This window comes from Aulonocara sp. 'chitande type north' Nkhata Bay, linkage group LG2, assembly GCF_057382095.1.
Source record: "Aulonocara sp. 'chitande type north' Nkhata Bay isolate Kocher_YH1m ecotype deep benthic linkage group LG2, A_spYH_male_GT1.1, whole genome shotgun sequence".
Taxonomy (NCBI): domain Eukaryota; kingdom Metazoa; phylum Chordata; class Actinopteri; order Cichliformes; family Cichlidae; genus Aulonocara; species Aulonocara sp. 'chitande type north' Nkhata Bay.
In genome coordinates, this window is record NC_141345.1 from 693528 (window position 1) to 707793 (window position 14266).

At 40.1% G+C, this 14266-nt stretch overlaps 1 protein-coding gene across 1 annotated transcript; it reads left to right on the forward strand.

Moving 5' to 3' along the window:
* The first annotated feature begins 1203 nt into the window (after window positions 1-1203).
* Window positions 1204-9800, forward strand: smyd5 (SMYD family member 5). Its single transcript, XM_086300803.1, has 13 exons — window positions 1204-1359; window positions 2683-2791; window positions 2995-3134; window positions 4705-4826; window positions 4912-4981; window positions 5535-5639; window positions 5855-5917; window positions 7579-7649; window positions 7743-7849; window positions 8040-8096; window positions 8238-8332; window positions 8779-8849; window positions 9297-9800. The coding sequence occupies exons 1-13, from the start codon at window positions 1267-1269 to the stop codon at window positions 9445-9447; spliced, it is 1254 nt and encodes a 417-aa protein (XP_086156929.1). The 5' UTR covers window positions 1204-1266; the 3' UTR covers window positions 9448-9800.
* The last annotated feature ends 4466 nt before the right edge of the window (window positions 9801-14266 follow it).

The following is a 14266-nucleotide window of genomic DNA, read 5'->3' on the forward strand; positions in this document are numbered from 1 at the left end:
CCCCTCGACTTTGGAATTCCCTACCCCCGGACCTCAGAAATATTAGCTCATTCTCTCTTTTTAAGTCCACCCTCAAAACTCATCTGTTTAAAATTGCTTATTCTTAAATTTCTGTATGTTTTAACTTTTATCTTCTATTTTTATCATTGTGTATATTTCCAGTTTTTATCTGTTGTACAGTGTCCTTGGGTGCTTTGAAAGGCGCTATTTAAATAAAATGTATTATTATTATTATTATTATTATTATTATAACTTGCACATTACTTTTTTCAGTTTATATACACACTAACTTATTGAAAGTTACATATCTACTTTTTAATGCACAGATACAATCACACAATCTGCACTTTTCTAATTATTCTAAATATTCTCAACTATTTAAACATCTTTCAGTATCCTGCTCTGTTTGCACACTACAACCTGGGTTTGCCACGTATCTGTAATTTAATTTTAATAACTGTACAGTGCTCTGCTTTCGTAACTGTTGTCCATGATGTAAATATGTAAAAATTGTGTTTCTGTTCTGTGTCCTGCTCTGTTTGTATATGTGTGTTTTTTTGTTTTGCTGCTGATACAACCAAATGTCCCCTTGTGGGAAAATTAAAGGATTATTCTATTCTATTCTATTCTATTCTATTCACTTGACTAATTTGTCCTTATGTCATCCGGGGGAAGGGTGGATTTAAAAATTTATTTTTTTTATTTATTTGAAGTTGCATGTTTTGCTGTGTTCCCATGTTGAGTGATTTATCTTTGCAGTATTGCATGCTTTTATTATATTTACTGTGGACTTGTCCCGGGGACACTTCTCCCCTCCCCCTCCTGATCACTAATTGGACACACTCGCTTTTTTTCGCTTCTAAAAAGTCGACACTTTAATTTTTTTTGCTTTTAGTGGCATCCAAAGTCCCCTCCATAAATCAAGAAGACAAAAAGGCTTTTGTCCGAATCAGTCTGCACATCTAAGCTAACTTCATGGCCAGATATCATCAGTCCCAAACACCGTTAAAAACGTCCGTCTGTGTCAAGACTGCGTATTGTATCTGCTTAATTTCGACTGTTTTCAGATTATTTAATAAACAAACGAACAAAAACTCCCGTTAATTTCAAAGCGCATGATCTGAGCATGCGCGGAATGTCTTACAACAGCTACCCAATCGCAGACCCTTCTCAACATTTGTGCAACTTTCTGTTCACCACCAGAGGTCGCTGCCGCCTGTCTCACAGATAAAACGTCAACGTCAGAGTTGAAAGGTCGTCTGAAACATGGCTGCTCCCGTGGATGACATGTTTTCCTTCTGCGTGGACCCCGGCAAAGTGTCCAGCTGTGTGGAAGTCAGATTTATCGACAATGTCAAGGTCAGAGTTGTCCGTGATTTTCATATTAAATGGATTTAGAAGAAATCTGCGGCTGAACACAGATTTAAAGCGGCGGTGCTGTAGTCGCATGTCGGCTGTCAGTGCGGATCACAGCCAGGCACGACTGGCTGATGTATGACACACAGTGGAGATTGAATGATTGTCTAAATCCTCCATGAAGGGTTTGATTTCTATGTTGCCTTCAGGAAAATTTAGGACAGCAGCTTCCAGAGACCAAAGCTTAGCTCGCTAATATCACAGTATAAGAACTACTAGCTGAAAATTACCCCTACTATTCATGTCCACTAATAATAATAACTGTGATAGAGTGCTAACAAGTTCACGTCTTTAACTTGGTCTTTCTGTGCGTGTGTGTTTTTTTTTTCTCCTCTTCTTCTTCTTTTAAGGAAATTCTTAAATAGACAAATGTAATCAGTTCTCTTGACACGTGATGTTGCAGGCATCATGACGTTTTCCACAGCTTTCAGGTCACATCATCTGTGAATGAGAATGGAGCCCCTGGTGGACCTGCCTTCTCTGGTGTTCTCTGGAGGATGACAGCCTGTGAGCACAGGTCCCGCTAAACCATGTTGGGCTCTCATGGAGTCTTTTTATGGCACTTTAGTCAGTAACATGCACAGAATAGCCCTTGGAGGTCATTTTGTAGGCCTCTTCCATCGCTCCTCCTGTCCCTCCTTGCACAAAGAAGCAGTTTCTGGTCCGCTTTTCTTTTGATGACCTTCTACGCCCTGTCCAGCTCACCTACTGTAACAGCCAGATATCTATCTATCTATCTATCTATCTATCTATCTATCTATCTATCTATCTATCTATCGATATCTCTCAGACACACAAAATTGAATGAATTTCTGTAGGACAAGCTAGAAAGGGCACTTCTGCCATCTCTTCTTTACTTTGTTACTCTTCATTAATCAGCTGTTATAAATGCAAATACCAGTGGATTGTTAATATAGTCGCATTAATAAACTGAGTGGACTTTAAATGGTGGTGCTTGTTTTTTAAGTGGTCTGTCTGGACTGAATGCAGCAGTATGTTATTCCTCCTCCTTACAGTTTTTACTCATGTTGATTGGTTGATGTGTGATTGGTGGATGAAAAAATGAAAACAACAACTTACAATTTCTGGGGAAAAACATGTTTGGGCTGCAGCAAGTTATGAGTTTTCTTAAACATAGTGATTAAGAAATGAATCATTTTAGGTCCCACTGTGATTTACATTTTAATTTCTTGTAAAATGTTCATAGTCTATAACTTTTCTGTAGTGACTGAAGGCTGCAGTAACAGTTAGTTATTCATGTTACAGGGCAAGGGTCTCTTTGCCAAAAGGAGCATAAAGAAGGGAGAAACCATTTTCATTGAGCGGCCTCTCGTCTCTGCCCAATTCCTGTGGAACACTTTGTATAAATATAAAGGTGAGATGTTTGATGCACATATAGAGAAGCACTTATAAGACTTATAATTGCATCTTTTCATTGATTATTGAGGTTTTGGACTAACTGGACAAAATAATCTGCATGTATACTGCATGTGGATCTACAATGAAACTTATCATCTCAATGCTGCCCTGCTGTGATGTCATCTCTGTTCACCGGCTCTACCATCATGCCCCCTACAGCCTGTGAATACTGCTTACGTGCTTTGGAGACTGCAGAGGGGAATGCGAGAAGACTTAGCGGCATCCCTGGACTCAGCCTTCCTCATCCTGAGCTGTGCCGTGTACGCCCAGAACAGCATCAAGCATGCCCTCAGTGCCAGGTAAATCTATTTTAGTACAGTCCACTACCAAAAAGTATAACTTGCAATTTTTTGTGAAAGTAAAACCCTCACAGCAACTGGTGAGGTCAATATAAGATACAAAACATTGATTTTAACCTGGCAGTGGTTAAGGAAGAGCTTCAGCTACATCAATGGTGGTTGCTTGCTAATCAATCTTTAGAGGCCACTACTAACACCCAGTCAATAAGCCAAGCTAAGGTCACATGAAAATGTAAATACATGCCCCCCCATTACTAGAAGAGCATACATTTAATCCTCTTTTGCAGTAGAGGATCAATGCCTGTTCGAGAAAGGGCTTGGTTATTATTTGGATGCGAGAATTTGACCACAAAAACTAAAAATTCACCAAAGGATGAGTCAAAAATACAAAAATGGAGGGTTTTTGAATGGTGTAGTTGGAGCACAGATTTGAATCTCTTAAGCGATAGAGCTGAGGAGTCCCGAGCACTTAATCCTGATCATGTCATTAATCTGTATGGGGGTGGTCACCTTGGAGGACAGAAGACAGATTGTAGTAACGTCACTTTTATATGACTTTGAATGTGGAAAGGTTTTTGGTGGCAGGTGGGTTGGTCTATTTCAGAAAGTGCTGATCTACTGGAATTTGCCCAGACAACCTTCTCTAGGCTTTACAGAGACTGGAAGCAAATGGGCTTCGGCAGCAGAAGACCACACCGGGTACCACTCGGGAAACTAAAGTTACAGTTTGAACAACAGAAGATTAGTCTGAGTCTCGGTTTCTGTTGAGGCATACAGATTGTAGCGTCACAATTTGGTATAAATGACATGAAAGCACGGATGCATCCGTATTACATTTAACAATTTAGGCTGCTGGTGAGGGTGTAATGGTGTTGGTGGTATGTTATGGCATTCCTTGAGCCCCTGAGTGTTGTTGCTGACCATGTCCAACCCCCTGTATGACCACAGTGCACCTTTTTAATCTTTACCACAAAGAGTTCAGGCAGTTTTGAGGCAAAAGGGAGTCTATCCCAGTACTAGCAAGGCGTACCTAATAAAGTGGCAAATGAGCCTGTACAGTACCTGCAACAAGCAAACAGGCAGGCAACGCTTAGACTATATTAAAGTGAACTAAACATAATTTCATGCCGTTCTGCTTTGGGGCTTTTGAAGCGCTACACCTTCACTTTTAATGCTCACTGCTTTCTCAGTATAACCGAGTGCTGGATGCAGATTTATCAGATCTGCTTTTCAGAATGGATGATGATGATGTTCCAGAAATGCTTTATGTCCTTTATTAACTTCAAAACTGGCTCCAGTAAATTTCATTCTCCAGAAAGTCATAACTTTCCTGATTTCTCCAAAGGAAACTTAAACTCATAAATGGGGATTAAAGAGTTCGGTGATGAATTTATCCCCGGAGTCACTGCGAACTTGGTAAAAGCAGTGATTTAAAAACACGAAGCCATAGTGCTTTACTCAGCCCCGCAGATTCAAGAAATTATAAACCATAAACCCAGTTTCCTCATTAGTTTAACATTTCGAATGTTTTTGTTTGGGGTCAATCCCCCGGCCTCTGCTCCCTCTGTAGGTGATGTACTGCAGCAGCGAGTGTCGACAGGCAGCGGCAGATCAGTACCATCAGGCTCTGTGTCTGGGTCCTTCTGAAGAAGATCCTGATCACCCCATCAACAAGCTCAAAGATGCATGGAGGTGAGGAAGCATTTTAAAAACGTTCATCTTCTGGGAGCGCTGACTTTCTAATTCACCCCAATAACCTACTGCTGCTTTCTTTCAGGAGTATGCATTATCCCCCTGAGACCTCCAGCATCATGCTTATGGCCAAAATGGTAGCTGTGGTAAAACAGGTGAGACTTTTGATTTACAGCTTTGAAAATATTCAAGTGTTTGTACTTATGCTCAGTATTAGAGATGTAATACAAACGCTTCTCTGTAAAGGAACATGATATGCTGCACCTGATTAGATTTTCCTTTTTTTTAAAAAAAACTCTGTGTTGCTAATGTTTCACTTTTAAATGAAACTATATGAAATTATTGCTGGCTTGAAATGAACTTTGCTGCGATTCAGGTGCTGTAAACAAGAAAAGCTACATGTTAACTTTTGAAAGGTCACAGGGTCACTAGACTAATGTTTGCAGACTTTCCTCTTTTCACCAGACTGACAGAAAACAAATCACAGTGTGATGTATGTATTCATTTTAAAAGTCCTGGTTATTAGTTTCTGAAAACTCTAAAAAGTGTTGACTTCTGTTATAGGATGTTAAGATTACTCGTGCAGGTTTGAATGAGTACTATCGTTTAACCCTTTCAAAAAACACCCCCAAAAACAAACCATGCAAAACACAAGTAGGTGTGTGGGAGATATTCAGTAAGTCACAAAACATTATTTATGTTTTCCAGGCCAAAGATAAAGCACACTTGCAGAAGCTGTTTACTCACTTCTGCAGCCGGACAGCCAACGAGGAAGAGGAGATCGCCCATAAGCTCCTAGGAGAACAGTTCAGAGTGAGTTACCTTCTTCTTATTTCTGCCTGACGTGTGAATTCATTGAGGTACAAAAAGTCCAAAGTTCAAATTCAAACACAGTGTCATGCTGTTATGGTGATCTTAGCTCTTCACAGCTCGAGTAAGCAACACACGCCAGGCGTCAAACATACAAGTGATGTGTATTTTCTGTTATGTAAAATATTACATGAAGTTATTTCAACGTATTTTTGTAGGGGCAGTTGGCCTTGCTGCACAGCCTTTTTACAGAAGCACTTTATGACGACCGTCTCGGCCGGGTAAGTATGTTCTGTGAAGCCACAGCACACGTTGTTTCCTCTTGTTTTCAATCCAGCGTTCATTCATTTTTTTAGAGAATGCTGCCAAAAATATCACAGAAAGCGGTTGTTGCTCGAGACAGCTAATTAAAGCTGCTCACTGGTGGAATTAGAGCTGACAGCTCTGATTTATTTGGCCGCCTTTGCCTCCTTAATATTGTTCGACCTATTAAATCATTTTTACAGGTTATTTATTTAATTATTTTTTTGAACACATGAAAACCTAGTGCCCAGTGACTGTAATCATTATTATCTCACTTGGCAATCACAGGAAAATTGAGAAAAATGTCCTCACATGCTCCCAGAGCCCAGTATTGGTCCAGATGATGATGCTGGACAATACTTCAGCTGCTTAAGATATATGGATATTTTATTTAAGCTATAGGACAAGAAAATACTATTTATATCCTTGTAGTCTGATGTGGCACAAACACTTTCACCATAATACGATGCCAGTGTGCAGTACTGCCCGCCTTCATACTTGGCGAGACAATCCCATTCGCTTACAAGTTTTCCTGCAACACTGAGACACAACAGTGGTCCAACATTAAATAATAATAGTACATTAATTTGTGGAAACGACAAAAAGAGAAAGTAATGAACTATAAATACCTGCCTGTGTTTTTGGGTTCAAAATGTCTCAAAAGAACATGACAACAGTTTCAGCATGAAACGGCTCGTTTTCTGTTTAGACTTCATAATGAAATGCATAAAATAGTTTTGATACGTTTCCTCACGATTGACCTTTTTGCAGCTTTCCTTCTTGGCTTTAGCCAGAGCAGATTTGTTCCTTTCAACCAGCTTATTTGTCACAAATCTTCAATGACCATAGCATGGATAATCCTCCTGATGATTTACAGAATAGAATCAACTCTTTTATTGAATATGACCTGAAATGATAAAGCCCAACGTGTTTGCAGAGGTAGAAACAGAATGCTGGTTTTCACTTCTACAGGATCAGAAGTCCTTTTTTTGCAACCACAGCTGTCGCCATCTGTTAGCTTTGAGATAGAATGCAGGTTCAAGGCGCTTCCTGGGTTTGGCTTAACTTTTGCACCTTGAAGCTACCTTCATGTCTTTATACCGTCTTTGTTTGCGGCCTTTGTAAGAACTGTGAAGCTCCATGTTCACTATTGGTCATATGGAGCAAACCCTTCCCTGTACAGGTAAATAATGCCATAGCAACAGAGTTAGGCTGGAAGAAACTTGGTTTAGCAAGTTGATGGTTGAACTTTATCAAAAACAAGTAAATAAAACCATGTCCTTCACCCTACTTGTATGATATGAGTCAGTTTGCTTAGTTGAAAGAAAAAGACTTAAATTATGATTACGTCATAATTTCTGAGTAATCAAAATCTGGTTTATTCCAACGGACGCTCAGACTTTTTCTGGGAATTCTGTTCTTTGATCGCAGCTTGTCAAATGTGAGGGGTTTCTTCTTCTCCTCATTATAATTGTTTGTATTAGTTACCTTGGGCTTGAAGTGAAAATCTGACTGCTCTATTTTCTGACAGTTTCTTTGATTTGTATAATCAAAGAGGAAAAAAATGTATTAATTACCAAAAGAGTTACTAATTTGCCAGCTCCCTGCGTGGATGATTAACGGTGTGACTGTATTGCAGTGGTTTGTCCCTGAGGGTTTCCGTTCTCTGTTTGCTTTGGTGGGGACCAACGGACAAGGCATTGGCACCAGGTAAATATCACTGCAACCTTTAACCAGCTTAACACTGGGGCTCAATATGGTTCTAACACTCCACTGTCTTTATGTTCTGTTATCCAAACGTAGCTCTCTGAGCCAGTGGGTTCATGCCTGCGATGCACTTGAGCTTCCTGCCCAGCAGAGGGAGCATTTGGACTCTTTTATTGACCAGCTGTACAAGGACATTGAAAAAGGTCAGTTTTATCTCAGTATTGCAGTATTTTCTACAATAAATTCTTTTTGTCTCAACTGAGCAGATTTGCGACGGCTGAATTGTCTGAGTTAGTTTGTATATGTGTGTTGACCAATGCTGTGGTTGTTACATAAACCCGTGCGTATCCAAGCAAAGGTCAGAAATATGCATAATTTGTCTGTTCTGTGCAGAAACCGGAGATTTTCTAAACTGCGAGGGGTCTGGACTCTTTCTGCTTCAAAGCTCATGTAAGTGCTGATGATGTCTCTCTTATGAAAACTGTTACTTCAGATTAAAGATGCTGTTGGTCTGGGCTAAAAGGCCGTATGATAACCTCCCCTGACACACACACACACACACACAACCATATGCTTCTTTGACCTCTGCAGGTAACCACAGCTGCATACCCAACGCAGAGGTGTCGTTCCCCGACAACAATTTCCTCCTTCACCTCAGTGCCCTCTGTGACATCAACCAGGGAGAGGTGAGCTGACACGTCTGGGTTTTGAGTGATAAATTCTGGCCTGAAATAGACTGCACAGAACATTTGTGTGCCCCCTTGTCAGGGGGCATTAGAAGGCTGAGACTTTAAGGATTGGAGCGGGTTAGTCAAGCTGTCAGAAAGATTGAGAAGCCTTGCATCCGCGCGGCACAGTAATGTCACAGCGGCCGTGCTACTTTCACAGCAAAGATCTCCTTTGAATGCTGGCGAAGACTGAAGCGTTTTGTACCAGGAGAGCGAGAGAGCAGGGCAGAGCGACCTCCTGCATGATGAAGCGACGGCATTTTGGGAAAATGTTTTGTGCAAAATCTGGAAAAATTGCAATACGAGTAGTTTGTAACTGTTATGGTACAGTAATATTATATTGATGTTGGGATTCTTCAGCCAGTTCAGGAGCGTGTATGTGTGTGTGTCTTTTCCATCTTCAGGAGATTTGCATCAGTTATTTGGACTGCTGTCAGCGGGACCGAAGCCGACATAGCAGACATAAGATTCTGAGGTAAACATCTGTAATCCCTGGGATACTTCACTTGAACGGGGTCATACTCTTATGAATTCCATCAGGATCAATAAAAAGCCTTCCAGGCAATAATAGGATGTCTCGAAGCAGATAGGCTAGTGGGTCTGATGGTTACTCCTGTGCTCACTCTGCTCATTGATTAGCATGATCCAACAGCTTTTTTTTTCTTTGCAAGTTTCTGAGATGCATGATGGTGTTAGAGCATCCTGTGTTAATTCTCAGTCTCGAGAAGGTGTCGTTTCATTACAGGATGGTGTTGTGGTCCGGAAGTATTAATTACAGTGTTGAACAGTCGGTTGCTTTTGTGCACAGAAGCCACTTAAAAAGCCAAGATTTTCTTAACAGCAAAGTGCAGAATGGTTCTAATTAAAAAGAGCTGTTATCAGAGGTGCAAACAATGTGACCAGTGGGACACTTTCTTCACAGGGAGAACTACCTGTTTGTCTGCTCGTGTCCAAAGTGCGTTTCCCAGATGGATGAATTGGATGTGACATCCGAGGAGGAAGAGGAAGAAGAAGGTGTGGCAGAAGGTGAAACAGAGGGAGATGAGATGGAAGATGAGATGACAGATGTCTGATGAAAGACTTGACCATATTGTTCTCAGCCGCCTCCCATTCCTGCCACCACGCTCAGCACCCATGAAGCCCGGAAGATTTAACGACCAGTCCAGACTATGATCTGCATTTCACTGGTGTCTCAATGTGTGTCGAAAATGGCCTGTTGGCACACAGCGCTTATTTTAGAGATCAGTCACAGAAATTGTGTGATGTACGCCTGTGTGTGTGTAAGACTGATGTTTGTTCTTTTTTTCACTTCAGCACACTGGTGGTTTACAGTGGAACAAAGAAAGTGCGTGCCATTCAAACACATGGGGACTTAAAACTGTCAAATTGATGTTTTGGAGCTCCTTTTAAAATTATTTGAACTGCACGGTGATGGCTTTTTATTAAGTGTTGAGTGAATAATGCTTGGCTAATTGTGCAAGCAGCAGTAGTGTAACATGAATATTTCCTGGATTTCTGGTTGTCCACAGGGAGGCAGAGAGAGAAGCCAGCGAGGGAACTCTCTCAAGCTATTTTATATGGACAACTTGTAAAAATACTACTACTCTCCAAGGATAACTATACCCAATCCCAAATATTCGTTCTACTTGAAGAAAAACGAGTAAAGATTGAAACCTTTTAGTTTTCTGGCATCACTCCAAATCAATACAAAGTTTTTCTGGGTGGTCACCTTTGTCCTTGGATTGTAATCCTGAAGTAGGTGATCTATTCCAAGGTGAAAATCTACCATCCTCAGGATGCAAGAGGCACATATTGCTGCCCTCACAATCAGCAGGTCTACACACACACACACACACTGGAGAGTTAGAGAGCACTTGTAAAACCATCATCAAAACACCAAATGATGGGATGCCGTTTGGAAGAATGGCTTATTTTCCTCCAGCACATTTCCAGGAAGCTGGAGAATTGAACTGGAGTTCTGGCAAACATTCATTATCTGTTGTTGTCAGCACCGCTGTCACAATAGAAGTTTCATTCACCACCGATGTATACAGTAAGAGGATAAGAGCAGCTTTAGCACAAGGTCAGGTCTATATCCTATAGTGTAGGTATTTTGTCTGTAATCCGTTGTGTTGGGAGTAAAGAGCCAAAGAAAAACTGTTAAAATTGGCGTTTGCAATGTGTTTGACATGTAAGTTCACTTAATGTAACATTTGTTTCTAAAGACTCTTAAAGAAAACAAAGCAGTTCAGCAAAAGTCAGTTGGTTCATAGGTGCTTCTGTTTTACCTAATATATGTTTCTTACATGACTATGCATACAGTGTTGTTCAGGCTTTTTATTTATAGGCCTAATTACAGCCTTGTCATATGGGAGACATCCAGCCGGTGAATATATAGTTTGGTTTCCACCTCTTGATCTATTGGGTTGAGTTAAACCTTACTTAATGCATTATGGAGACCTTGAGTGGAAAATTGCTTTGTCAGTAACTGTTTGCCCTTTGTTGAGAACTGTATTTCAGACCACGGTTCCATATGAGTGAACTCGCTGCTGCTGCTGTACGTGAATCAATATTACAACAATGACTGTAATCACAAATCGCAGTGTTTTCAGCTGCTCAACAAAGATTGGAAATATTGAACGACAATTTTCTCAGTTAGCAATCAGCGCAGTGGCACAGGAGAACATGGCTTTGTAAGTCGCATGTAAAATTTAAATATAACAGGAGCCTAGCAGTTGTCATTTTTACTGCTCTGGCATAAAGCATTGAAATTGGATGTCTGTTGAGTCATTTATTTGTTTTACACGCCTCCTGTCTTTGCTGCTGAAAATTGTACTTGTAAAATATTTGTTCAGTCCTTTTGCATTAACTTAGTCAAATTGTCTTTCTCAAAGAGGTTAGGTCTTCAGCAGTTGTCTTTTTTTAATTTTTAATTTTTATTTTGGGCCCTTTTATCCTCGACAAATTCCATTAAAGGTCCAAAAGCAATGAATTGATCCTTCTGCAAAGTATCTGCTATGTGTCTAACACCACATTTATCTTATTTCACCGTGGTTAGAGCTCTATTCTTGTCTAAAAACTATTGAAAACACATCAGTGAGCCACAGCAGCTCCAAAGACTAATAATGGCAATCACTGTTACTGCCACTTGGAGATTTTTTTTAAAGGATTTTTTGACAATGAGAGAAATATAGCAAATGTTGTAGCAAATTATGTTCTCAAATTATCCTTCAAATAGTAGTAAAAACAAGCACAAAAACCCCCAGCAGTCAATTATGGTAATCTACTGCTGACTGCCTGTCACTCCATCACTATGAATATGGGCACTAAGAATCTAAGATGCTAAATAACAATGAATTTATTTGAAGTGTGTAGTTCTAAAGTTGACTATATTCTGTTCTTTCCTCTGTTGGTTGTACATGGTTGACATTTCTCCATTAACAGCCTGTGTTTACTCCAGTATCTGCTCTTTGCTGCACTTACATCAAGCGCTTATTCACTACGGATGCATGTAAGAGAAATGGAAAATAATAGAACGCATTATGTCTGTGAAACGATGCACACCTGGGACCTAGCACCGTATGAAGTCGGACCTCTGGTCACATCCTTCAGTTGAAGCTCCCACACCATCAGCTGTCACCCTGTGAAGCGATTCCAGAAACGCTGCAGGAGCTTTGTAGCTGTGGCAGCCAGGCATGTAGTTGTAGGCCTCCACATCACAGAGCCTGGCTGTTTCAAGTAAAGAAAGCAGAGAGGTCACAGTCTGCTGTGACAGAAGTTGGGCAGATAGAGGCTCATTTCAGGACTGAAGGAGTGGGAAGTGACAAAAGTGTTTGAGGAAAGGAAAAAAGGAAGTGGGAAAAGCTTTATGAAAGGCAATTGTTACTATTCAGAGAATGAGTCTCTTATTCTGACAAGTACAAAAAACCCCTTCAAACTAAAGACTACAATGATATAAAAGCAGCACATTTCTTTATCCTGCCTTTGCCATATTATGCAGATACAAGAGGGAGAGTACTTGACTTTATTTAAAGAGATAAAAGATGGTACATTTTACTGTTAATGTTATGTGTAGGGAACATTCAGTCTTACTTGAAATGGCTCCACATTTGTACTGCAGAGGTTTCTTTTCTCTCAGCCTGAGAGGCCATGCAGGTTTGTACTGCTGCAGTCTTACACAGAGGTGCATAAATTACAAATCTGGACAAAAGAATACAGAATAACTCAAATGGTTTTGTCAGGTTTTGGTTTTGGAGATAAAGGTATACCCCAATGGCACTTACTGTGATTTAGATGTAACGTGTTGAAATGACTATGACGGAGTTATTTGCTATTCTATTAGCTGCAGTTTTGCCTAATTTCATACAAAGTATCTTAATTCTTATTTGGCTCAGTCTGGGATGTTTCTGTAAAAAAATCTGATTAAGTTTTAGAATTTAATTTCTCTGCCTTATTTTGCTACTTGTGTTCCATAAATCAATATTTTTATATTGATTTATGGAACACAGCTGTCATAATTTTACATTATTTTTCTTAAGTAATGTATTATTCAGCTTTGAAAGTAAAGGGTTAGGTAGTTAAAACCTTAACATTGTGAAATGTTTTGGCTACCTGTCCGTGATTTATACGCTAAGGTTAAAGGTCGACTGTTTTGTTTATGACTGGTAGTGCGAAAGTTGTTTCACATCGCCTGCTTGAAGTGGTCAAACTATGAAATGAAGCTGATTTTTAGACCCCGTCAAAGTGACTCTGTTTGAAATGGACCCCATATGGAAACAATCTCCAGCCTACATTAGCACTGTCCAGATTGGTTAACCCAATGGATACCATTGCTGCCTTGGAGGGCTACACCACAACCTAGCTGATGAATGACTGCTCCATGTGAAATCACCCGACCTGAAGTAAGGTTATAGCACTTTAGCTCGCCCTCCATTAAAATAAACACGAGAGAAACACAGTTTAACAACACAAACATCGCTGCTGAGTGAACTGTTGGATTTGATCAGTGTTTGAGATTTATGTGGTTGAGTTCAGCTGAAACCATTTCCTTGGTTAAAGTCAAAATAGTACAAAGTGTCAGCAGTACCTCTGCCATGTAGTCATCTGGGAAACTTTTGAAACATTGTGGGGGAGCCCAGTAACCTCACATTCATCTTCAGGGAGAAACATTAAAGACCTCCACGGCATCGTATAAATCTTGCTGTGCAGCCTGAGCCTGTGGAATGGAACATGAAGAATTGAGTTATGAATCATCCAAACGGAGGTTTTATGAATCACAAATGTTACAGTACGGCAAGACATACAGTAGAAATAAGACAGTGTTGTGACAGAAGAATGGAGAGCAAGTCCACTTTATCAGCAGACTCTCTTTTGTATAAAACTAGCTTTGCTGTGAGGTCGTACGACTGCAGTAACACAAGTGAACCACCAGCCATGGCTAATGTTTCTGAAACTCATTGATTTAAGCGTTCTTTGTGAATACACTTAAAAGATCTGCAGTGGATTCAGCATTATGAGGGCCCATATTGTCTATTTCATCTTTTACTGTTTGAGTGAAAAGGCCAATCGCACTGTTCGGGTTAAAAATTTACTGCATGGTTAAGATCTACAGAAAAACAACCGTAAAAACTGAACAGGGAAAATTCCTTCAATTTAAACACTGCACAGTTTTGTTTTATTAACCTGTCCAGTCCAGCAGGAGCAAGGAGACTTTTGGTCTGAATGCTTTGTTGTGCCAAACATATTTTGCTTTCCCAAGAGGAGCACCGTAGACTATCTGTAGGCTCCTGTTATTGTTTTTGTTTTATTTATTTACTTAATTTTATTATTTAGATTATTGTCCTGTGGATGTTATCCTGATGGAGACAGGGGTTAAAGGTCAGAATGGTGAAA

What these genes read in the sequence shown, in the direction of transcription:
- smyd5 (XM_086300803.1), top strand. Translation starts at nt 1,267, where the DNA reads ATGGCTGCTCCCGTGGATGACATGTTTTCCTTCTGCGTGGACCCCGGC. An exon ending in AAGCATGCCCTCAGTGCCAG is followed by an intron (nt 3,135 to 4,704) that starts GTAAATCTATTT and finishes CTCCCTCTGTAG; the next exon opens with GTGATGTACTGCAGCAGCGA. An exon ending in GTGACATCAACCAGGGAGAG is followed by an intron (nt 8,333 to 8,778) that starts GTGAGCTGACAC and finishes TTCCATCTTCAG; the next exon opens with GAGATTTGCATCAGTTATTT.